The sequence below is a fragment of the Gopherus flavomarginatus genome, chromosome 1 (genome assembly GCF_025201925.1).
Source record: "Gopherus flavomarginatus isolate rGopFla2 chromosome 1, rGopFla2.mat.asm, whole genome shotgun sequence".
Taxonomy (NCBI): Eukaryota; Metazoa; Chordata; order Testudines; family Testudinidae; genus Gopherus; species Gopherus flavomarginatus.
In genome coordinates, this window is record NC_066617.1 from 264,806,567 (window position 1) to 264,833,524 (window position 26,958).

Consider the following 26,958-nt stretch of genomic DNA (forward strand, 5'->3'; position numbering starts at 1 on the left):
AACTGTGCTTTACTCAGAAAATGTTGCTCTCACTTAGGTTAGCACCACCACATATTTGGGACAAAGCAAAATTAACAACTTTTGAGGGAGAATACATGAAACGATAAATATGAGTTCAATCTGATTTATGATGCTCTTGGTACATACCAGGAGAAATGACATACTTGGTCCAACTTCTTACCCCAGAAATATGTTACACTAAATTTACTGTTTGTCCCCTGCCTTCATCTCCCAGTCTTCTTCTTTCTTGCCACTTCCCTATTCAGGGTCAGTGATTTTATAGCATTCTTCTAAAACTCATGATTGTATACCTGGCTGTCATGCAAGTTGGTCTCTCTAAGGTGGCCAACCTGCGTCCCATTAGGGTAATCCGCTGGCAGGCCGTGAGACAGTGTTTACATTAACCATCTGTAGGCACGGCCACCGCAGCTTCCAGTGGCTGCGATTCGCTGTTCCCAGCCAATTGGAGCTGCCGGAAGTGGGGCAGGGTGGCTGCTGCTTCCCACAGCTCCCATTGGCTGGGAATGGAAAACCTGTGGACAGTCAATGTAAATACTGTCTCGCGGCCTGCCAGTGGATTACCCTGATGGGCTGCAGGTTGCCCATCACTGCTCTAAGTTCTGCTGATATCTGGTCTATGTATCGAGTCTTTGGCCTCCCCTCTGGTTGTCTTCCATCCATAGTAATTACAAGAGCCATCTTACCAACCTAGCTCTCCAGTCTCCAATATCTAGGCCTATACCCACGTAGTCTAGCCTCTCTCAACTTATCTTCAACTGAAGCAGCCCAAATTAGGCCCTTTACAACCTCATGTCATTTCCCATCATGGAGTGTCCAACCATTTGACCATCTCAACATCTTCACTGCCGTAGCGAATAGCACACTGCTTTCCTTTCTTGTGGCTGGTCAAGTCTCTGTTCCATACAGTAAGATGGGTCAAATTGCAGCTTTATACATACATTCTACCTTTTACCTTTACTGGCATCTTTTTTATCACAGAGAATTGGGCTCAGCTCGCACCATTTGCACCAAACAGCCTTAGTATGATGCCAGGAGGGCACCATCATCAGCAACCATTGATCCTAGGTATTTTAATTATTTCACTCTTTTAAATTCTCTACCTGTGATATCCTTAATGGTGAAAAGAACAGGAGAACTTGTGGCACCTTAGAGACTAACAAATTTATCTGAGCTTTCGTGGGCTACAGCCTACTTCATCGGATCCATGTAGTGGAAAATACAGTCGGAAGATAAATATATACACAGAGAACTTGAAACAATGGGTGTTACCATATACACTAACAAGAGTGATCAGTTAAAGTGAGCTACTACCAGCAGGAGAGAAAAAAACTTTTTGTGGTGGTAATCAAAATGGTCCATTTGCAGCAGTTGACAAGAAGGTGTGAGGAACAGTGTGCAGGAGGGAGGGAATAAACATGGGGAAATAGTTTTACTTTGTGTAATGACCCATCCACTCCCAGTCTTTATTCAAGCCTAATTTAATGCAAATTAATTCCAATTCAGCAGTCTCTCGTTGGAGTCTGTTTTTGAAGTTTTTTTGTTGTAATATTGTGACTTTTAGGTTTGTAATCAAGTGACCAGGGAGATTGAAGTGTTCTCCGACTGGTTTTTGAACGTTATAATTCTTGACGTCTGATCTGTGTCTCTGTCTGAGGGATTGGAACAAATGTGATTGTATCGTAGAGCTTGGCTGTAGAGAATAGATCGAGTGGTGTGGTCTGGATGAAAGCTAGAGGCATGTAGGTAAGTAAAGCAGTCAGTAGGTTTCCAGTATAGGGTGGTATTTATGTGACCATTGCTTATTAGCACTGTAGTGTCTAGGAAGTGGATCTCTTGTGTGGACTAGTCCAGGCTGATGATGATGGGGTGGAAATTGTTGAAATCGTGGAATTTCTCAAGGGCTTGTTTTCCATGGGTCCAGACAATGAAGATGTCATCAATGTAGTGCAAGTAGAGCAGGGGCATTTGGGGATGAGAGCTGAGGAAGCGTTGTTCTAAGTCAGCCATAAAAATGTTAGCATACTGTGGGGCCATGCGGGTACCCATAGCAGTGCCACTGATTCGAAGATATATGTTGTCCCCAAATGTGAAATAGTTGTGGGTGAGGAAAAAGTCACAAAGTTCAGCCACCAGGTTTGCCGTGACATTATCAGGGATGCTGTTCCTCATGTAGTCCATCTTTGTGTGGAATGTTGGTGTAGAGAGCTTCTACATCCATAGTGGCTAGGATGGTGTTTTTAGGAAGATCACCAATGGATTATAATTTCCTCAGGAAGTCAGTGGTGTCTCAGAGACAGCTGGGAGTGCTGGTAACGTAGGGCCTGAGGAGGGAGTCTACATAGCCAGATAATCCTGCTGTTAGGGTGCTAATGCCTGAGATGATGGGGCTTCCAGGATTTGCAGGTTTATGGATCTTGGGTAGCAGATAGAATACCTCTGCTCAGGGTTCTAGGGGTGTGTCTGTGTGGATTTGCTTTTGTGCTTTTTCAGGAGTTTCTTGAGCAGATGGTGTAGTTTCTTTTGGTAACTCTCAGTGGGATCAGAGGGTAATGGTTTGTAGAATGTGATGCTAGAGAGCTGCCTAGCAGCCTCTTGTTCATATTCTGACCTATTCATGATGACGACAGCACCTCCTTTGTCAGCCTTTTTTATTATGATGTCAGAGTTGTTTCTGAGGCTGTGGAAGGCACTGTGTTCTGCACGGCTGAGTTTATGGGGCAAGTGATGCTGCTTTTCCACTATTTCAGCCTGTGCACGTTGGTGGAAGTACTCTATGTTGAAGTCCAGTCTGTTTTTTCGACCTTCATGAGGAGTCTATCCAGAAACCTTCTTTTTGTAGTGTTGGTAGGAAGGTCTCTGTGTGTTAGTATGTTGTTCAGAGGTGTGTTGGAAATATTCCTTGAGTCAGAGACATCGAAAATAGGATTCTAGGTCACTGCAGAACTGTATCATGTTCGTGGGGGTGGAGGGGCAGAAGGAGAGGCCCCGAGATAGGACAGACTCTTCTTCTGGGCTAAGAGAATAGCTGGAAAAATTAACAATATTGCTGGGTGGGTTAAGGGAAGCACTGTTGTGGCCCCTTGTGGCATGTAGTAGTTTTTTCCTTTGTAGAGAAACAAAGTGTGTGTGGTAAATGGCTTGTCTAGTTTTTGTAAAGTCCAGCTACGAGGAAGTTTATGTGGAAGGCTGGTTTTTTATGAGAGTATCCAGTTTTGAGAGTTCCTCCTTAATCTTTCCCTGTTTGCTATATAGGATGTTGATGAGGTGGTTCCACAGTTTCTTTGAGAGTGTGTGGCACAATCTCTCAGCATAGTCTGTGTGGTATATAGATTGTAATGACGAGTCCTCCTCCCTCAGTTATCATAGCCTCAGACTTACCAATGTTCACTCTAAATCCAGCCCACTCAAAACTGTGTTGCCATTGTTCAAAGCTGGCTTGCAGGGTCTCACAATCTTCTGCGCATATTACTAAGTCATCTGCAAACAGCATGTTCCGAGGCAGCTCCCTTCATATATTTTCACTTATCACACCAAAAAACTGCAAATTAAAAGGGACTGAATTCTGACCCCCTAATGCAACATGTACTGAAAATTCTGTACTGTAGCCCCATGTAGTTTTGACAAAAGTAGTCACTTCATCATATATACCCTGGATAAGACGGACATAGTCTTCTGGCACATCTCTCAGTCACAAACTCCATCAAACTAGTTCTCTTGGTACACGACCATACACCTTCTCTAGGTCCTCAAAGACTATGCCCAGTTGCCATCTCCTTTCTCTAAACTTATCCATGAGCATTCATAATGCAAACATGTCATCATTCATGCTTTGTCTTGTCATGAATCCATACTGACACTTCCAAATTTCAACCATTCAGCACAGATACTTTTCAGTAATCTTCTCTAGTACTTTCATAGCATGTGATGTCAGCTTAACTGGACAATTATTAGCACACAGAGTAATATTTCCTTTTTTAAAAAAATAGGTATCATAAAGCTTTTACACCATCGATCTGGCATTTTCCCTTTCTTAAGAATATCATTTCTGGTTGTAAACTCACTTTTCTCAAATCGTAGTAAGTTAGGGTGTGGGCTTCTGTGATTTCCAGAAACCACAAAGCAATATTACAATATGTAAGTTGTTATATAATTAGTTGTTTAAATGCGTATCACATTTACCCTTTCTATAATACACTCAACAATGCTAAATACCTTTCACTAACAATTGTGTTCTAGCCTGATTTGGGTTAGAAGCAGGCTATGTATTCCTTCTCCTCTTTGCTCAGCACAAGGCACACCAAAAAAAGGAAGTAAAAAATTAGTTTATTACATAGCTTTTGGGGACAGGCCTTTAGCTGTTATGAATCACTGAAGCTCCATTGGCTGCAGTGGTGCCACACTGATTTACACCCTCAAAAATCTGGCCCTATATGTTTTTGTATAAAAATAGTGTAAATATTACATAGAATAACAGTGTGTTCATTCCCTTCTCCCAGCACACGCATATACACAGAAAAAATGCCCCAGGGACAACTGCTTGAAACAGCCTGCCAGACTCTACCATGCATTGGGAAATTAAAAAACAAACAAACAAAACTTCATCAAGCTTGTAGTTTGAATGGAATCTTGAAAGGCAAATTAGTTTTTAGAAGAGGAAAACAACTTCTTCATTGGTCTAAAAATAATCTGTCTGAAGGAAGACTAATTTGTTTGTTTTAAAAAAAAAGATTTGGTTTACATTTCATTTTATTACATTTTGTATAGTTCATATTATAAAATGTATATCCAGACAGAAGCATTAATGTATATCTCAGACACAGCAATCTGGAAATGTAGAAGACCATCTGGATAAGATCAAGGAAAGCTGACTTCCAGACCAAATTTAAGCAAGTATTTAAAATCTTTTCCATTCTCTCCCCTTCCATTTTAAGAAAATGCTAATATAGCCATCACCAGGCAATAAGATACAGGCGTATATTCTAGATATCTAATTCTACCCATTATGACTGGTTATCTGAGCCACAGATTGCAGATGATTCATTTCTGTCCATTTGGGCCAGTGGACACTCTTGATAGTACAAATATTATCCACAGAAGCTTAATTTAAATACCAATTCATATGTCATCCCACAATGACACTGTATGGTGGAAGTTTATTTAGTTGCAGTGTGGCAGGGGACTCTCAAAGTCCAACTGTTTCTTTGTTGCTGTAGTGTATTAGATGCTGGTTTTTAATGTTTTCCTGAATCCTTTCCATATATTCTTGAATCTGTTACTTTTTCACTAGGAACTCCAATTGTGTAACCCTTTCTCACAGCAGTGAGCATTTCTGTGAGTAGTCCCCCTGCAGTCAGAATACTTGCACCAGTAGATGTTCAGTGGCATAAATATAGCAGAATCCATCCTTATATGTGCTTAATAAAGCTACAGGCAATAAACATCTCATTTTCCTAGAATAATTAGTTTGTTTGCTCAGGATATGGAATTAGGGCCAAAGGCCACAAAGTTTAGATCAAAAGTTTTAGTGCTTTAGTTCAGACCTTTCTCTAGAAAGATGTCCAAGTGCATTGTAAAGGAAGAGGAATGTCTAGTTCTCTACTTTACCTACCTATATTTCCCAGAATTAATTGCTCTAAAAGGGGAAATGTTACTCCAAGTGCTGGCATTGTATGATGCAGTGATGTCACCTTTGAGTGTTTCACTCCTGGAGCCATTATTTGCTCTGTGCTTCACAGCAAAATGGATCAAGCAACATTCCTGGCTTACTCCATCTGGTCCTGCAGTTGCCTCTTATTTTTGGGTGTACCGTCTTTAGGCAGAGCAGATTTTGTCTGTCCCTCAGATTGGATTAGAAATCCTGAAGAAAACATAGTTTATGATTAGAGAGAAAAAGCTTTATTGAAAAAAACTCATTTTCAAAACCTTTGGCTTTCGAAAATATTTACAAGTAAAATTGTGAGGACTAAATCACGAGAGATGATGTGCACCCGCAACTCCTACTAAAAGGAATTGAGGGAACATTGTTGCAAATGACTTCAAATTCTGTATGTGAACACGTTTTATGCCTCTTGTTGTTTGTCCCTCAGTAGCTCTTTCTGTGTAAAATGTAGTAGCTTATAATTCCTTTTTTACTTGACTCAGTTAAAACTGAACACATTTAATTTAATAACACTAAAATCTCCATTAACCTAATCACATTAAAATGTCCATTCTTAATGCTGACCTCACCTATAGTAAGTTATATTCCCTACTGATATACGTGCAATGCTGAAGTCTATCATGTGTCATTTGTTTGTGGGAAATTATGTGGTTATAGCTAAGAGTTTGCTTTCGGATGTACCTTTTCAGGAATTGCAGGTGTGGAGAGGCCAGTTTTATGTTGAAAATTAATGAACTTTAGCAGGTTCCTCAAACTGAGGGTGAGGGATGGAGTAAGGAACGATATGCGTAAGTTACGGGGGGGGGGGGCGGGTAGGGAAAGCTTTACAGCCTGGGAGGTTGTGTCAATAAATGGAAGCACATATTGGATTCTCTTGGTGCAGATATGCAATGCAGTGATGAATTAGGGAAGTACCCTTTTTCTGTTCAGTTTTACAATTTCAAATATGGCCAGTCTGACAGGTGTCATGGTGATTCAAATATGTATAAACTTGGGAATTTGTAGAGACTATGGCTATGGTAATTTAGCTACACAAAGACAAAAGTGATACATAGGGTCAAAATATCTCAAGTGATGTTTCATTGTTTTCACTGGGCAAATTGGTGGCTAGATTATCTAAATAGTATGGAAATGTTATTTGTCATTCAATTTAGAAGTAATTCTGGAATTAATAAATTATTAAATATGTCATTGTACATGCAAAGACTACATTAAATTACTGAACTGAGGAAGAGAAGAATTTTAATTATTAGGGAAAAAAAACTCAGTGCTACTTATGGAGTTGCTTCTACCAATGTACTTACAGTGTTTATGAAGTACAGTATTTAAATGCCTTTTGATGGCTAACTTGTATAAATGGCCTTTGGTTTCAAAGGAAGTCTGTCCTAAAAACAAGTCAGGAAATATAGTTGGAACGGTAAACAAGCAGCAGTGGAATCAAAGCACTAACAATATTCTGTGTCTCTTCAATTACAGCTAATAGTTTGAGCTACTGCAGGTACAGAGCTGTTTGCATAATTTCCTCCATTTTAAGGTATTTCCTTTATAGAAGTACAGTTACCAAGGATTTTTTATAAATATTAACATGTGTATGCTATAGAATGATTCTCAGAATACCTAAAGTTAAAAATGAGACTGTTTCATCATATATGCAAGAAAAAATGCTGATGTGTTCCCAAAGCACAGCAGAGTATCTTAAAAAAACATTAACTATGAATGGTGCTGATAAAGGTAAGAATGCAAAATTTTCAAATCTGGGTAACCAAAGGTAAACACCTAACTACACATTTTAGGCAACTACGGAAGTGGATTGGTGAGCACTTGTGGAGCAAATCCTGAGTGTGAGCACTATAGGAGAGCCAAGAGCCTATTCTAGCTTTCAAAGAGAGTTCAAAGAAACTTTAAAAAACATAGATGAATGCAAAAAAAAATTGGACGTGCTTTTTAACAAAACACACTATAGCACGGTTTACTTGGATGTGAATATAAAATATGCCATCTCAGATTTAATTTATATTTACCAATACATTGAGTAAACTTCTGTTTAGTAGCAAATCTGTACCATAGAAATATTGGATGAAAGGGCTAGGTTTTATCTTATGTTATGCTGTGCTAATTTCCTCTATATGAGGAGTTAATAAAATGCCAACAGTATAAAGTTTGGGCCTGAGCACATTAAGATACGCCTACACGTTTATCTGCTAGTTCCCGAGGGACATTGCATAAGTGGCAGTATTTTTTAGACAAAACATTTTTCTAGACAATAGTTCAATCTATAAACAATAACAGTTGCTTGGCCCTTCAAAAGGCCCTGATCCTAATAATTCATTACCGGTAAGTTACTTTCTAGCAATACCTAAAGCTGTCATGTGTGTGAATTGCTGATATAATGCTGAAAGAAATGTTTTATTACAACATGACTTTAAATCAAGAAAAGATCTCTGATTATTAATAAGACATTCTTGGACTTATAATGTCAACTCTGAACTGTGTTCTCTTGACTCTTCTGTAAAGCAGATTTGTGGAAAGTAAATAGCACACTATGACATTTCTGATCTAATCTATAATAATACAGACAGTATCATGAGTTATAACCAGGGTTGGCTCCAGGCCCCAGCGCGCCAAGCGCATTCTTGGGGTGGCATGCCGTGGGGGGCACTCTGCTGGTTGCTGGGAGGGCGGCAGGCGGCTCTGGTGGACTTCCCACAGGCGTGCCTGCAGAAGCTCCACCGGAGCCACAGGACCAGCGGACCCTCCGCAGGCACGCCTGCGAGAGGTCCACCAGAGCCGCGGGATCTGCGGACCCTCCGCAGGGACGCCTGCGGGAGGTCCACCGGAGCCGCGGGACCAGCGAGTGGCAGAGTGTCCCCCGCGGCGTGCTGCCGTGCTTGGGGTGGCGAAATGGCTAGAGCCGGCCCTGGTTATAACCATCAATAACTGTCAGAAATATAGAAATAACTATTCCAAAATACACAAATTATGTCAAATTGATTAATCCAAACCAGTTCATAGCAAAGGGAGTTAGAATATTGCCTGATGGTCTAGTTATCTACCAAGAAATTTCAGGAGATCCAATGACTATATCTTTTTTTTGTTTCCACTTCTGGGGTGTAGAGAAAAGAACTGAATCAGAGGAACTTGTTGGGGTATGATCTGAAAGTGGATGGGGAATAATTGCAAGATGATGGGTTTAGAAAGTTTTGTGGTGAAGTGTTATGCACCAGTTTACACCAGCTGAAGATTTGGCCTTTAATGTTTACCTTTTCACTGACAGTGATATTATTAAGAGATGTTCATTATTCAATAGGACCTTTAAAATGGTTTATAGAATTAATATTTTGTGGAAAGGGAGTCCAAAGTTCGGGAGCTCCCTCATTAACACGAGCCTATCCTTAGGAATAGAGTTCTCAGTACCCCAATGAAGGGATTTTGAATGTTAGGTTATTCTGACTGGTATACTTGAGTTATTGCTTTTTCATTGTAACCCACATTTTTCCACAATGACACTCAATTCCATACTTTTATGAAAATGTTGTTTAGCTGCAAGTTCCTTGATTCTCCCCTTTGATAGACTAAAAGTATTACCTCAACAACTCTTATGACCCAGGAAGGCAAGATCTACGTGATCTCCAAACTTACACTCAGACCTGGAACTAATAGCTACGTCTAGAAAATTTAATTTCTGAGAACTACCAACTTCTGCCATTCAGTTTGTTAATGAAATTAATTTTCTGTTGTGTTTATCCTACAGGGCTCTATGAAAATTATCCAACCAATGCAGAACCAGAATGCTGTGATGTCAGATGGGGACTATTACCAGATAATCAATCCAAAGGGACTATAAAAACAAGTGACTCATCAATGTGTCACAGGACATCGCTCACAGTTTCATCAGCATCAAGACTGTGTAACAGCAGACTTAAACTGTGTGTTCTTGTGTTAATTCTCTTACATACAGTACTTACAGTCTCAGCAGCACAGAACTCAACAGGACTGGGCTTTGGAGGCATAACAACTTTGGAAGATAATTCAACTAATGATGAATAAAAGAAAGGATACATGTCAAATGATAGACACACAATAGGCCCATGTGTACTACAGTCAAATATAACAGAGACTGGGTGCTTTTACCCTCAAATCACTTCTTGAAAGGCCTTCTGGGTAAAATTAAAAGGATGGGCAACAATCCAAACAAGGACACATGAACACAGCTTTTTATTGACTAAAAGGCTGTATGGTGACTTAAATTTCTCACACCATTTTATACACTGTGTTTTAATGTTTGGAGTTTCTTTTTTTGTTTGTTTTTTGCACTTGTTAATACAGGATTTTATTTTTGGGACCGTTTCTCAAAGCTAAACTAAGTCTTTTCACTGTCGATATATTTCTATTCATTGTGTATGTTCATCTGATAGTTCTGTCTTTTATGTCCTGTCAGTTTCTATTAGAGGAATGACTGCTATGATTCCATGGCATAACAAAAAACAAAAAAACAACAAAAACAAATTTAAAAAAAAAACAACAAAACCCACAAAAAAATACAAAAAAACACACACACCCCACCACCAACCTAACTATCCTTTTTACCTGTGGAAATCATTCTCTTCCTTCCCCTTCCCCCATCTCTCTTAAGCAGACAACATCCACTTGCTTCTGTCTGTGTAATCACAATGAATGGGTACACATGATTCTGGTGTACCTCTGCCACTGTTGCACAAACCAGCTGACTGAGCAAACCCAACCAGAGCATGAGGGGTTCCTTTTAGCTGAACAAGCAAGTGCTCTCCTTACAAGGTGGGATCGGACAGTTAACCAATTTTTATGTATAGAAATCTATAACAAACTGTTGCTCCAATTCCCATTTTAAAGAAGTCCAGTCCTTTCTCGCTGGTCAGTTGAACAGGAGCAGCCTTTTTAGATACAGTATGGGAAACCAGTTAAGCTCAGCAAGTTGAATAGTTGGGAGGCCTTCCTATTGGAGGTAAAAGATTGGCATTCATTGTGAATTACGTTTTCAGTTCCACTGCAGTCACATAACCAGCAAAGATTCATAATGTCTGGGAGCAAAGAGATTCAGAAAAAAAGAAGCCTTTTTGTTCTGACAAAGCTACAGTAGAAGCATTTAAGCACCGACAGTACAAATGATGTGTTCAGTGTTGAATCCATTGTTTTTCTAACAGCTACATGTTGTTGAAAGTTATTTGAGTTATTAAGGATGCATCGTGATGTATTAGCACAGCTGAAGAACATGGGTTTTTTAATAAATAGGTCAACCATTTTCATAAGTATGCAATAAAACAGCAAAGAACATACCAGGCTATCAGTAATCAAGGGAAAGAAGAGTAATCTGATTGCCTTTTCCATTGCTTTTTTTTTATTTTTTATTTTTTGGGGGGACATTTTACCCACTGAGTGTATGAGTATTTGCTTTATAAAAAGGCTTTTTAGAGTTTACAATAGAATCAATGGAAGGAAAAGTTTATAAGGGCTGTTTTTAAACATTTTACATTCCTTCCTATTCTCTAACTACACTTGGGAAGTGCACTTTAGAGATGTTTGCTGTGTAGCTGGGAAATGAAGGAAAACTATAAGAAATGTTCTCTTAGCAAATAAAGTTTAGTTACCTACTTTCTAGCTTTGAAATATCCCTTGATAATTATTTCCATTTTAAGAGAATTTAATCACTGCTACTTAGGTATGCAATTTTTTTAAATTCACATCTTATGGTTTGTGAAATTCTGTGGGGGAGGAGGAAGAAGGAAACCCTACTGCTTAAGCTGCTTAAAATGCATTTGTTAAGATGTAAAAGCTCAAATATTTTGCAAGAGTATTTGTTTTGATAGTGTTTTACTATTACTGGGACTGAGGGTCCTAAAATGATCTGTGCAAATACAAAAAAGCACCAAAAAATGCAAAATTCTTCAGCTCATTTGTGTTTCCATAACCTGTTCCCTCTACACAATATATTCCGTTCAATAAAACATGGTGCTTTTTTTTTCTAGGGGCACATGTGTTAATTGCATTGAACTGATGCAAACTGTGGGAAAAAGTGTAGTAATGAAAATGAAAAAGCCTTAACTAATGGTAGAATGTAGATTACAAAGAGGATGGGAATATTCCTGAAAAGTAGTGGAGCAATAACTGGACAGTGCTGCGGTACTGTACGATAGCTTATGAGTCACATTACTGAGAAAGCACTTACTAGGTGAGCTCTTGTTCAACTGACCTCTTAATTATATTAAGTGTATATGGTCAGTAAACAGTTTGTTATAACCTTTATCTACCTCTGCTGTGCAAAGGCCATTCAACATCTATCTCTGTGATGTTCTTCATATTTTTGTTCACACCATAGTTTACTTTCATCTATTTTTACACTGCACCAGTACAGTAGCAAGTCCTGTTCATCCCCATTAAACTAGCGTATAAAGAAGAGTTGCCATTTCTACTCACTGAATCCTATTTTTCCTCATGGTGACCTAATGTGACAAATCATCTTTAAGAAATATTATTTCTTCCCTCTCTGTCCTCTCTCCCCTTTATTTTTTTCTTTAAAGGTGTTTTCAACTGGTATCAGTGAGAAATATGACTCCTCCACTGCTTCGCTACACTCAGTAACATATGTCATACAATATGGGGAGAAAGACAGCTGAGAAAAAACAGTGGCGACATCATCACATGCATAAAATAGCCAAACTAAAGTTGGGTAAAATGGAGTAAGAAGCAATTACAGAGTCTTAATCATTAAGTATAAAATGTAATAAAATACTCCCCGTGTCCCCACCACGAGTCAGTGCCTGCAGTTAAATGGTCTGTGAATTCTTTGTCTTTTTTTTTCTTTTCTATTTCTTTTGTTTAAAAAAAACCATGTTCTTGGGGTGACTACTGCTGTGATATTTGTTACCATTCCAACAAGGTATTTCTACTCCAGCAGTGTGATATGAAGCTTCTCCTGGTGACAACTAGGAAATCACAAGTAGACAAAGACTCTTTTATGAAGTTAAGCAACACGTAATCATGTATGATGCAAAATTTCATTTCATCCACTCCTCCTTCATAATAGTTTTCCTGGCACAAACTTAAGCATGCTTGATATTGTGCACATCTAACTTTTTTTGCCAGAATAAATTTGCATCTTGCCACTGCTGTAGCTGCCATCTTGTTCCATTTCTCCTTGTACGGTATGCCTATTACATACATGATAAAGAACTGGCTTAAAAAAGAAAAAATAATACTAAAATATTTCTTCAAGCAAGTGACAAAAAAAAGAAGAAAGAATAGAATAATATTTATTTTGCAGTCATATGGAACAGATTTTCCCCATGTCTTTTATTGTCTTCTTTTCTGCTATAGGGATAATCCAGAGTTTGTGCAATATGTTAATACTGCTCAACCAAATGTCATATAACATAACCAGAGCTATATGTTATTCCTTATTGCATTTACATTTGGTAATATGTTATATTGACTTTTTTCTTTCATTAAAGAGCCAGCATCCATTTTTTGCAAATATAGCAGGTGAAGGCTGTCCTTCTGCACGCCATAACTTAATGACAAAAACAAATGTAGAATAAAGGTTTAGCTCCATAATTGATGAAACAGAGCCATTGACTGTCAGTGAATCTGTGGAACAACAAAGACACACCAAAAATGGGTTTTCAAGAAATTTCATCATGAGTGGTCAAACAGTAGTTTTCATCTAATAAAACAGGGGAACAAAGAGCTGTATACCAAATAGTGGAGATGGCAGGTTTCACTGAGTATGTGATGTTGGTCTCAACACTTAGCCAATATAATTATATTCTGTTATTACAAAGTGGAGGGACAAGGACATTGTCTTCCTTCTTTCTATATATCTATCTATTGTGAATGGCCTTGCCCTAAGTATTGCATTTGAAGCAGAAGGCACATCTGCTTAACATTATAACTGAAGACTCCACACATGTGTGCACATACACAGAGAAACCTGTCTTAAGTGACTACCCAAAGCGCAAGCAAAAATAATTTGCCTAGCAGAGGTAGTTAATTAAAGGTCAAACAAAATTATACTAGAAGCCTTAGGGAGAAATTGAAATGGCCAGTGAGGTTCTCACTGGAGGTGTTCCTCACTGCAGGTTTCACTGTATATCTCAAAAATGCCCCAGCTCTTCAGTGAACTCTCTGTAGATGGAACTCTGACTCTGCTTGGAGCCCCACTGACTTCAATGGAACTCCATGCGAACACTGGTTCTATTCACTGAGAGCTCATTTCAGAGTCTGGGTCTAAATTTCTGATCATGTAGTCTTTACTCCAGCAGTGTGACTAAATAAAGACGTCAGGATTGATCTGTACTGGGCTAACACTTAGTTATATATTGATCAATGGTATACTGTGAATGGTTCCATTTTCTTTATTCTTTTGGTAGAAATCTCATCTCAAAACTAAATCCACTGCATGGAGCACAGACTACCAGAAATTTCTCCGTTACTGAGGGGAAATTAAATAGCAATTCTGAGGCAGCAAGAGATTTTGGAAGTTTGGAAAGTGAATGTGAGTGGGGGGTATCAGTTGGATATTTGGGAGTGGTGATATGGTGGTTAACATTAGTAGCCTTGGGATGAAGCCTAAATAAATACAATTTGGGGGTTTTACTTGCAAGAATAAATAAATAAATAAATAAATACAAATCCCTGAGCAAAGGCTTGAATTAGACACCTCTGAATTTTCTAGCATTGTTGTTAGTTATTAAGACTGGTCTGTATATGTGAAAAAACCTATGGAGTGTGATGGTATAAAAAGCAAAACTAGAGCTGGGACAACCTTGGAAAACCCATCTGGCAAGCAAAGTGGGTTTCTTTAAAAATATGCATTATGTCAATAGGCAGATAGATGCATATATAGATATGGATCTATCTATCTATCTATCTATATATATATAAATATCTATTTATAGATATAAATATAAGGTTTCCAAGAGGCATACTGTATGTTTTTTAAAAAAAAAGCCAGTGGGTAAAAAGATAACATATAGGATGACATTCTCCTCTCTGACTCATAGTCACACTATGGAATGTGTATTGCCAAGGAGAATTTTGGGGACATATAACTCTTTTATAATGTGACAATAAAATGTGAGTTTGCAGGATTTTCTTAATTAATATTTTGATGCTCATTCCATGCTCCTCTCTCCTCGTAGCTTCTCTCAAATTCTTTTGGGTCTTTCACTTTAAACCTTCACTTTTGCTGAACCTTGGCCTAATATTCCATTCAGTTCAGTAGAATGTCAGCAGCTCAGAGAGTGTTAATCAAGAACCAGAAGTGAGAGGACTCAAAGTGCTGTTTTGTGCATCAGTCTGAGTTCCCAGTCTCTCTCACTCTCTCAAAACTAACCCCCTCTCTATGATTCACACACGGTGAACTTCATCCTTGTGCAGAGGACCGGTACAAGATCTCTGCACATCTTAAGTCTCATTTAAGGCCCCACTTAAGTTGTTATTAGGATTCTCATGCTTAAAGTTAGACATATATTAATTGTTTTGCTGATTTGAGACCCAAGACCTCACTATAGGTCTTAAATGGGATTTAGGGGGCACATAGGCTTTGTACAGGTCCTCAGCATGTGGGTGGGAATTTCACTTACAGTTCCTATCTTAAGAATCTTCTGCTTTCCTCAAACACCAAACTCTTCCAAAAGAGAGTTATCCGCATGTAATATGGTCACAAGTTCCATGTTAGATAGCATTATCTCAATATTACAGTATTCTCTATATATTATATTGGGAATACTGCAAATAGGGCTCAATCCTGTGTGGTGCTGACTACGTTTAACTATCATTACTTAATTGAGGGTTGAGAGTACATAGCACCCCACAGGGGTAGGTCCATACTGAAATAATGATACTTTGGAGAAGAAGGTGGTTAAAAATAATTAAAGTAGACTTTTTTTTTCCTTTCTCCTGTCTTTTCTTTTCTTTTTCTGTCTCTAACAGAGTCAGCTGCCTGGTCTGGAACATGCTTTAGCCTTAATAGCCCTCTGAAAAATAAAGTAATTTTAAGATGTAATGTTCCTCTACTGTATATTTCTGCAGCCATCATGGCTGCTGTGCTTGCAAAAAAGATTTTGAACTTTTTTGTCTTTTCATTTTTTCCTCTCCCTCTGTAATCCAAGTCCCATGGAAGTTAATGGGACTCTTGCTTTTGACTTCAATAGGGCCAGGATTAATGGCATGGTCCAAAGCCCACTGAATTCAATGTACATTTTCCTATTGATTTCAAGGAGCTCTGGATCAGGCCCAAACACATTCTGAGCACTTGCGTGATAAAAAGATAAGTAAACAGGTGAACAACAGAAAGAATACAATGTTCCACAGGTTTGTCCAAGTGATGGGTCTAATAATTAGCTGCAGCTCTATGCAAAGGTTATATTGAGCCAAAGCTTTGAGCTTGATTTGATACATTTTTTTTCCTGAAATCTAAGAAGTTTCATTCAGGGTTTCAATATGCAAAAACTTACACAGGATTATAAATACAAAAGGAAAAATATTGAAAAGATTCTAAAATATTTTCACGAGTACAAGTGGAAATTAAATTTAGGATTTTTTTTAATTGCCATTTTTTAACCCCTTAAAGAGACCCCTTATGTAGTTTTGCAAAGCTGCTTTTTGGTTTTTAAGTTTTTTTTTAAAAACCAGCTTTTTAGTCTTTTCAAGAATCATATTGAACTATGCAGCTACAAATTACATTCTTGTGTTAAAGGATTTGCAATTAAAATTATTCTACTCTTCTGTTATTCCCGAATTGTGTGAAACGGAAAGTTCATGTTAAAAGCAGATATAATTAAGTGTGTTTATTCTTGTTTCCTTTTATTCTTTTCTTTCTTTTTCTTTTTTTATCAAAGTTAAGGACTGGGTTTTGTTTGAAATGGACTAAAATGGCAACAGTGGTTTTAACTATATGGAATGTCTTATGATTCTTAGCATTGAAAAGAGGGCTAAGTGTTCCAGTCAGAAAAAAGTATTAAAAAGATGTAAATTGTAATAATATATTAAATATTGCATTATTATAGCAAGTTTAGTTAAGCAACTAATACTATCTTTAATTTTTTACAGAGAACTTTGATGAAATAATTTATTACAATGACTCACAAAAAATCATGTTTTCAAAATGACAGGGGAAATTGTTGAAGATTGTGAAAAAATACTAAAGCGATGCTCTGTCAAGAATAAATGTAACGATGCAAACAGTGAGTCTGACTTTTTGGAGGCTAGGGATTCGGGAATACCATTAACTCCTTTTTAAACAGATGGGGATAATTATTTTTAAAAATACTCATAAAAAACCCTAAACAACTCCCCTCTTTCCCCTCCCCCACAAATAAATATGACATCTCTTAACTTTTTTACTGGACTGTAGATCAACAACTACCTATTTAGTAAAATGCTTATAATACAAGTATAAGGACTAAGGTTATTTCCTCCTGTTTTTCTAGCTTCCCAGATTACATTGTGCAGACATAGCAGGAGCTCTGTTGTGGCTGTCTACTTGAAAATGTTTAGAAAAGAAAGAAAACTAGAACAAATGCAGAAAACAAATCTTATATTTTTAGGTTATGTATCTGTAAAATTTAAGTTGTATGAAATCTCCAACAATAACAAAAATACAGTGATTTTTCTACATATTGGTCGTTCAATATTTCATAACAAAGAGTGAATGTACAAGTGGCATTTGATTCTTTGCCTGTCTGGTGGTCTCCTGGTTTTCTTAATCTTTGTATACCTCAAAAGGGGTTGACAAGAAAATAGCTACTCCCAGAGGTAGGTACATAAATGCTTATAACTTAGAACATGTTGATAAATTGGAGAGGGTTCAGAATAGAGCCACAAGAATGATTAACGGATTAGAAAACATGCCTTATAGTGATAGACTCCAAGAGCTCAATCTGTTTATTTTAACAAAGAGAAGGTTAAGTGGCTCAGGTTACAGGGATTACAGTTTGTAAATACCTGCATGGGGAACAAATATTTAATAATGGGTACTTCAATCTAGCAGAGGAAGGTATAACATGATCCAATGGCTGGAAGATGAAGTTAGACAAATTCAGACTGGAAATAAAGTGTAAATTTTTAATGGTAAGAGTAATTAACTACTGGAACAATTTATCAAGATCATGGTGGATTCTCCATCACTGACAACTTTTAAATCAAGAGTGGATGTTTTTCTAAAGGATACGTTTTAGGGCTTATGTAGGGGATGATCCATGACCTATGTTATACAGGAGGTCAGGTGAGATGATAACAATGGTCTCTTCTGGCCTTGGAATCCGTGAACATTTTAGGAACTATGCGAGGTAATATTAAAATCCTGATCCTGCATCCAAGGTGAATGACAGAACTCCCAGGGAGAGCAGCCATAGGTCCAAAATGAGGTTATAAAAGGGTTGCATTTGTAGGCCAGCATCAGATGTTTCTGCAGATAACAGAAGAAAGTCTACAGTCTTTTATAATAATGAGACATATGGAGAAATATGCATTCTGCAAGGTATCCTGCAAGCCTTGATGGTTTGATTATGTTGAAGAGCAGGCAGGAAAGTGAAGTTTAACTTCTACTGCTATGACAGCAAGACCATATGGAGAAAAATCTGGGGTGAAGAAAGAAGAACATTCTCATGTTTAATCCACAGTTATTTTTATCCTATACTTTTGTCTATGTTATCCCTGATAATTAAGTTCTATTATAGTTATCCTGAACACACATTTCATTTGCAGTGCCCATCCATAGTTTCAAAATCATTAAGCTTCCTCATCTTAAATATATAAATGCAAGTTATATGCACATTATTTAAAAATGAAACACAATATGAGTGTTTTATTTCAAGAACAGTTTTATTACCTGTTTCATTTTGTAGTTTAATATAGTATGAATCTATTTTTTGCATGCCATGTATAGGTAAGACAAGGAACCTCACTGAGATTCATAAATCAGGAGTAATTTCCATTGAAGTCAATGGACTTACACAAATGTAAAGTGGTGTAAAATCATAATCAGGCCCTGTTTTTAAACTGTAGGGGGAAATCCTGGCAGCATTGAAGTCAAAGGCAAAATTCTCATTGATCTCTATGGAGCCAGGATTTCACCTATTCAAACTGCAATAGATATTTTAGTGAATGCCAATTATATGTACATGTTCTTAAATAGAAAAGCAATCAGAACACAGAATAGAATGTTTTTTGTGACTGGATTTTTATTCATGTATGGTAAACAACATGCATAAAACAAAGTAAAACTCATTAAGCACCTCATTTAGCACTTAAGCATGTGTTTAATTTCATGCATGTGCCTAAAGGTCTGATCCAAAGACCCTATAAGCCAGTAGAAGCCTTTCCATTAATTTCAGTGAATTTTGGATCAAACCCATTATGAAAAATATTCCATTTACATAATGTTATTTCAAGAACACTACTGTTCTGTTTTTCTACGTAAGCATATTTCACCTCTTTCTTAATTTACAGTTCAGTAGTTACTCATTTCTCACTAATACATTATAGGCTGAAAGTGACAGACTACATTCAACAAAAGTGACACAAACACTTATCATAGCATATGCAGACCTGGCGTGTTTGTTATCTTCTATGAAAGAAACAAACATTCTTTAAAATATGTATCCATGTCAGCGTAGCTGGTCCTCCTCATTCTCTTAGTGTTTTTAATTTAATACTTCCTGAGCACTTACTCTCTAAAATACATCAACTATTTAAACATGAGGCAGTTATTTTTCTTCAAAATACATCAGACTAACGGGAACAACTTGTGCGTGAAGCACAAGAAGAGACAACAAGTGGTTGAGTATAGATGTGGAAAATACTTTTAATGTTTGATTATCACCTATTAAAAAAGGTCTGAAATGTCCTTCAGAATGTTCTATTTGATTCAAAAATAATCTAGAGATGGAAGATTTTTGTTTGTTTGTTTGATTGTGTTCCTTCACTGTTGTAATTAGCTGAAATTCAGGTTTGTGTAAACATTTTATCTATATGGACAGCTCTACTCAATGAAAACATATGTTTAATTTGCAGCAGTGGACACAGAAGCAATTAAGATATTAGATTTTGTTGAGGGAAGGACAGAGGAAGAAGGGAAATTTTGAGGCAGGGACCATCCTTTTGTTCTGTTCGTATAGTACAGGGGTCGGCAACCTCTGGCATGCTGCTCGCCAGGGTAAGTACCCTGGCGGGCCAGGCCAGTTTGTTTACCTTCTGCCTCTGCAGGTTTGGCCAATCACGGCTCCCACTGGCTGCAGTTCGCCACTCCGGGCCAATGGGGGTGGCAGGAAGCCGCGGCCAGCATATCCTTCACCTGTGCCACTTCCCGCAGCCCCCATTGGCCTGGAGCGGCAAACCACGGCCAGTGGGAGCCGCGATCACCTGAACCTGTGGAGGCTTTCCCTGAACAAATGGCAGACCAGCTTTGAGAATCACTACAGTAAACCAAGCCCCTTATCTGGCATATTGGGGTCAAGATCTATGACTAGAGCTCTCCTGCCAGCATATAATCATCCCCAACAAGAGGCAGTAGCTATGTCAGAAGGAGATGGTTCCCCCCCCCCATAGGGTTGTCCATACCAATGCTTTTGTCAGTGAAACTTCTGTTGGGCATGGGTTTATTTTTTCACAGCCCTGACCAACAAAAGTGCTAGTGTAGACATAGTCTAACAGCGTCTGAATCCATGAGTTCTGAAATGACCAGATGCAAACCACAAAGAGGAAAAGGGTATCTGTTACTACTGATTAGAGCTGGACCTGGATTGAAATACCTGATCCATTTGGAACCTGGGAAACTACAGACAGGTCAGCCTCAGCACAGTTCCTGAAAAAATCATGGAGCAGGTCCTCAAAGAATCCATTTTGAAGCATTTGGAGGAGAGGAAGGTGATCAGGAACAGTCAACATGGATTCACCAAGGGCAAGTCATGCCTGACCAACCCGACTGTCTTCTATGATGAGATAACTGGCTCTGTGGATATGAGGAAAGTGGTCAACGTGATATACCTTACCTTTAGAAAAGCTTTTGATACAGGCTCCCAGAGTATTCTTGCCAGCAAGTTAAAGAAGTATGGGTTGGATGAATGGGTTATAAAGTGGATAGAAAGCTGGCTAGATTATCAGGCTCAATGGGTAGTGATCAATGGCTTGATGTCTAGTTGGCAGCTAGTATCAAGCGGAGTGCCCCAGGGGTCTGTCCTGGGATTGGTTTTGTTCAACACCTTCATTAATGAACTGGATGATGGGATGGACTGCACCCTCATCAAGTCTGCAGATGACACTAAACTGTGGGGAGAAGTAGATATGTTGGAGGGTAGGTATAGGGTCCAGAGTGACCTAGACAAATTGGAGGATTGGGCCCAAAGAAATCTGATGAGGTTCAGCAAGGACAAGTGCGGTTTCCTGCACTTAGGAAAGAAGCTCCAAGGCACTGCTACAGGCTGGTTAAGTGGCAATTCTGCAGAAAAGGAGCTAAGGATTACAGTGGATGAAAAGCTGGATAGGAGTCAACAGTGTGCCATTTATGCATCAGAGGGATAGCTGTGTTAGTCTGGATCTGTAAAAAGCAACAAAGAGTCCTGAGGCATCTTATAGATTAACAAATGTATTGGAGCATAAGCTTTCGTGGATGAATACCCACTTCGTCAGACTCATGTAATGGAAATTTCCAGAGGCAGGTATAAATATGCAGGCAAGAATCAGTCTAGAGATAAGTCTAGTGTGCCCTTGTTGCAAAGAAGGAAAATGGCATACTGGGCAGCATTAACAGGAGCATTGCCAGTGGATAGAGGGAAGTGATTATTCCCATCTATTCAGCACTGGTGAGGCCACATATGGAGTATTGTGCCCAGTTTTGAGCCCCCCTAACTACAGAAAGGATGTGACAAATTGGAGTCCAGCGGAGGATAACAAAAATTATTATGGGGCTGGGGCACAAGACATATGAGGAGAGAGTGAGGGAACTGGGCTTATTTAGTCTGCAAAAGAGAAGAGTGAGGGAGGATTTGATAGCAGCCTTCAACTACCTGAAGGAAGGTTCCCAAGAGGTGGAGCTAGTCTGTTCTCAGTGGTGGCAGATGACAGAACAAGGAGCAATGGTCTCAAGTTGCAGTGGGGGAGGTTTAGGTTGGATATTAGGAAAATCTTTTTCACTAGGAGAGTGGTGAAGCACTGTAATGGGTTATCTAGGGAGGTGGTGGAATCTCCTTTCTTAAAGGTTTTCAAGGCCCAGCTTGACAAAGCCCTGGCTGGGATGATTTAGCTGGGGTTTGTCCTGCTTTGAGCAGCAGAGGTGGACTAGATCAGTGGTTCTCAAATTAGGTCCGCCGCTTATTCAGAGAAAGACTGTGGTGGGCCAGGCCAGTTTATTTACCTACTGCATCTTCAAGTTCGGCTGATTGTGGCTCCCACTAGCCGCGGTTTGCCTTGGTGAGGTAGAGTAGTGCTGTTTTCCCCATTGTATAGGCTGTGTACCTATTGGGTTCTGGGAAGTGGGCGACCGGAGGCCCACCCACTGCTAGCGGCTGCCCGCTGCTAAAGGATCCCCCCCCCAACCTAAGGAGAGGATCTACAGGACCTCAAAACCCAACTGAGTTCAGGGGACAACTAATAAAAGAACAGGAACAGGAGTGCAGTCAGAGGGTCAAAAGAAGGGATTCTGATGAGGACACCGAGCAGAGAACCCCGGACAGCACCCACTGCTCCTTGAAGGCATCAAGGGAGCCAGTGGACGCTGCCCAGAGGAACTCTGCCCGGATGCGTGAATGGACAGAGGATCAGAAACAGGTCCCACAGTCACAGGAGTCTCCATTGGCCAACTTCCTCTCCCTGGTTTTGTAGATGGCCGTTTTAGCCAGGGCTAGGAGGAGGTTGACCAGGAGGTCCCGCGACTTTGTGGGGCCACGGACAGGAAGTGCATAGAGAAGGAGGTGAGGGGAAAAGTGCAGCCAGAAACTCAACAGTATATTAGTGAGGAGCCGGTATAGGGGCTGCAACCTGACGCACTCTAAGTAAACGTGTGCCAGGGTCTCCTGCACACCGCAGAAGGGGCAAGTGTCTGGGGTAGGGGTGAACCGCGCCAAATACGTGCCCGTGCTCATGGCCCCATGAAGGAGCCTCCAACTGATATCCCCGGAGGGCCTCGGGACCAGGCTAGAGTATAGGCTGGTCCACCGGGGCTCCTCACTCTCCAGAGGTGGCAGGAGGTCCCGCCACTTTGTGTCGGGGTGGGACACAAGGGTGAGGAAGTGAAGGGTGTGGAGCATGAGCGTGTAGAGATGTTTCCTTGGCGCGGTTTGGAAGCGGACCAGCAGCAGATCATGCAGCCGGCTTGCGGAGAAGGGGTGAGGGGGCCGGTCGGGTCCACGGGGCAGAGGCCCAATGAAAAGGTCCAGAGGGCCAGGGGTGGGGGGTGGGCAGGGCGTGCCCTTGTGTGGGACCCGGTTGAGGTAAGCCCGAGCAGCAGACGGCAAAGCGGCCTTCACCTCCTGTAGTACGCTCCGGAGAGTACAAGGTCTGGAGAGCCCCATACGCCGAGCAAGCGTCAGGGGATCCAGCCAGTCTCCCCGGTCGTAATCCAGGAGGTCTCCGACCCTGGTAACTTCTGCGCACCGTGGGGGACTCCACCAGATGGGGCTGTGTTGTGGGTGGTTACCCGCTTCTGCCTTGAGGGGTTTAAAACAGCCTTGGAGGAGGGCTGTGGGAGGAGAAAAGCAGTGAGGCTGATTGGGGGAAACAGCCTCAAGTGGGGGCCATGCCCCAATCAGGGCCCAGCTGGTTCTATAAAGGCTTGAGCCAGGAGTAAAGGCAGACAGTCTCTCTCTGCCTTCAGAGAGAGAGGGGCCTGGCTGCTGGGAAGCTCAGGGTGCCTAGAGTGAGGCAGGGCTGGGGAAAGGCCATAGGGGCTAGGGAGCTCCAGGCTGGCAACTCCTCAGGCTGCAGGGCTTTGTCCAAGGCCCCATAGAGGCACTAGGTTGCAGAGAGAGGCAGCAGGTCCAGACCCAACCTTGCCTATGGCAAGTGACTGACGCTTCAGTCTGCCCCAGGGTGCAGGGACGAGTTGGTGACTGGCAATAGCCTATGACTGAGGTGAGGTGGGGATAGTGGGTGGAGGTTCCCTGGGGAGGGGAGACCCTGAGACTGAGGGTGTACTGACAGGGGGCAGCACCCCAGATAAAGGGGCACCGGAGTCCAAGGAGAGAGCCAAACGGCAGAGGTAAGGTGGATCATTGGTCTGCAGAGGGTGCCCCAGAAGTTGGATGAGCTAATTCCTGACAGAGACCAGCAAGAGGCGCCACAGGGAGTGAGTCCACATGCTTGCAGGCACTGAGGCACAGAGAGACTACGGGCCAGATTTTCAAAGGTATTTAGGCACCTAGTGGAATTTTCAAAAGTGCCTAGAAGGTTAAGTATTTTGTAAACCCCACTAGATACCCATCTTTGGGTGCCTAAAAGCCTTTGAAACTCTGTCTCTAAGACACCAGCCTGAGGTCATAAAAGAAGTCCATGGTGGGGAGTAGAAATCAGCTCTCTGAGGGCTAGTTTCTTATCCATTGGACCAACCTATCTCTCTGCTACATGCTGCCAAAAAAAAAAACAAAAAAACAACAACTCTGATAGATGGGAGCCAAACCAAGGTGGCCAGTTCTCTGAGACTCCAGTTTGGTCCTGGGCATTTGTGAAGAATGTCATGGTTGACAACATGAAAAGCATCACAGAGGTCAGGAAGGATGGAGAATGAGTCAGATGGGAGGAGATCACTTAATCTCCAAGGGAAGGCAGTTTCTTCCCCATGCTGTGTTGTAGAACAATGGCTGCTGTGAAACTTTATATTTTAATCAAAAAACATTTTGTTTTGTCATATTTTGTTCTGAATTTGAGAAAACGAAGGTTTGGTCACAGAAACCCCCTTGGGGCTGTCACTTGATGTGCTGAAACTACCTCTGAGCCCATTTTCTCTGTCAGCTTGGTGCTCCAGAGCCATGTCTTGTTGAGCCAGCTGCAACACAGACCCATGATCTGAACCATGCTCCCAAAGCTGCAGACTTTAACCAAAAACTGCTCGGCAGGTTTCCTATCTCCAGCACCCAGACACCCAGCTCCTAATGGGATCCAAACCCCAAATAAATCTGTTTTACTCTGTATAAAGCTTTTACAGGGTAAACTCATACATTTACCACCCTCTATAACACTGATAAAGAGATCTGCACAGCTGTTTGCTCCTCCAGGTATTAATCACACTGGGTTAATTAATAAACAAAAGTGATTTTATTAAGTATAAAAAGTAGGATTTAAGGGGTTTCAAGTAATAACAGACAGAACAAAGCAAATTACTATGCAAAAAAAAACAACATGCAGGTCTAGGCCTAATACATTTAAGAAACTGAATATAGGTAAATCTCACCTGCAGAGGTCTTCCAATAAGCTTCTTTCATGGACTAGACTTCTTCTTAGTCTGGGCCCAATCCTTTCCCTTGGTACAGCCCTTGTTAGTTTCAGCTCAGGTGGTAACTAGGGGATTCCTCATGACTGGCCCCTTTTGTTCTGTTACACCCCCTTTTATAGCTTTGGCACAAGGTGGGAATCCTTTGTCTCTCTCTGGATTCCCCCCCCCCCGCACTTCTAAATGGGAAAGTACCAGGTTAAAAGTGGATTCCAGTATCATGTGAGATGTTTACATGTCCTGTGAGACTTCATTAACCACTCGCTGGCACACATATTCCTAATTTCAGATACAAGAATGATACATGCATCCGACAAAGTGGGTATTCACCCACGAAAGCTCATGCTCCAATACGTCTGTTAGTCTATAAGGTGCCACAGGACTCTTTGCTGCTTTTACAGAACCAGACTAAGGCCTGGTCTACACTGCGCCTTTACACCGATTTTAGCAGCGTTAAACAGATTTAATGCTGCACCCGTCCACACTACGAGGCCCTATATATAGATATAAAGGGCTCTTTAAACCAGTTTCTGTACTCCTCCCCGACGAGAGGAGTAGCGCTGAAATCGGTATTACCATATCGGATTAGGGTTAGTGTGGCCGCAAATCGACAGTATTGGCCTCCGCGTGGTATCCCACAGTGCACCATTGTGACTGCTCTTGGAAGCAATCAGAACTCAGATGCAGTGGCCAGGTAGACAGGAAAAGCCCTGAGAACTTTTGAATTTCATTTCCTGTTTGCCCAGCGTGGAGCTCTGATCAGCATGGGTGGCGATGCAGTCCCAAATCCAAAAAGAGCTCCAGAATGGACTGTACAGGAGATACTGGATCTGATCACTGTATGGGGAGGCAAATCTGTTCTATCAGAGCTCCATTCCAGAAGATGAAATGCCAAAGCATTTGAAAAAAATCTCCAGACAGAGGCCACAGCAGGGACTCAGCATAGTGCTGCGTGACAGGCATAATGGAAAGCCAAAGAATCAAATGGATGTTCATGAAGGGAGCGAGGGGGTACTGAGGACTCCAGCTATCCCGCAGTCCCCGCAGTCTCCGAAAAGCATTTGCATTATTGGCTGAGCTCCAAATGCCTGTAGGGTCAAACACATTGTCCGGGGTGGTTCAGGGTATAGCTCGTCAATTTACCCCCACTCCCTCCCTTGAAAGAAAAGGGAAAAAAATCATTTCTTGACTTTTTTATATGTCACCCTATGTCTACTGCATGCTGCTGGTAGACGCGATGCTGTGGCACTGAACAGCAGCACCCTCTCCTCTTCCCTCCCCGGTGGCAGATGGTACAATATGACTGCTATCCATCATCAGCAGCAGCCCATGAGTGCTTCTGGCTGGCCTCAGGTGAGGTCAGCCGGGGGCGCCTGGGTAAAAATAGGAATGACTCCCGATCATTCCCAGTAGATAGTACAGAACGGCTGGTAACCTTTTTCATCATAGCAATTGGGGGCTGAGTTCCATCAGCTGCCCCCTTTCATGTCTAAAGAAAAGATTCTGTACTGCCTGGACTATCATAGCAGCAGGATGCTGGGCTCCTCTCCCCTGCACCATTTAATGTCCTGCCTGGACTATCATAGCAGCTGGAGGCTGCCTTCCCCTCATTTTATCTCACTAAAAAGTCAGTGTCTGTTATTCCTGCATTCTTTATTACTTCATCACACAAATGGGGGGGACACTGCAATGGTAGCCCAGGAAGGTTGGGGGAGGAGGGAAGCAACGGGTGGGGTTGTTGCAGAGGCACCCCCCGTGAATGGCATGCAGCTCATCATTTCTGCGGGATCTGACACAGAGCGGCTGTTCTCTCTAGTACACT

At 40.9% G+C, this 26,958-nt stretch overlaps 1 protein-coding gene across 1 annotated transcript in view; it reads left to right on the forward strand.

Moving 5' to 3' along the window:
* The window catches only part of NALF1 (NALCN channel auxiliary factor 1), an 839,509-nt gene extending 825,740 nt beyond the window's left edge, over nt 1–13,769 (forward strand). The window contains exon 3 of the mRNA XM_050949806.1: nt 9,432–13,769. Within this exon, the coding sequence (XP_050805763.1) occupies nt 9,432–9,727 (296 nt within the window). The 3' untranslated portion in view covers nt 9,728–13,769. The remainder of the gene's footprint in view (nt 1–9,431) is intronic.
* Nucleotides 13,770–26,958: the final 13,189 nt, after the last annotated feature.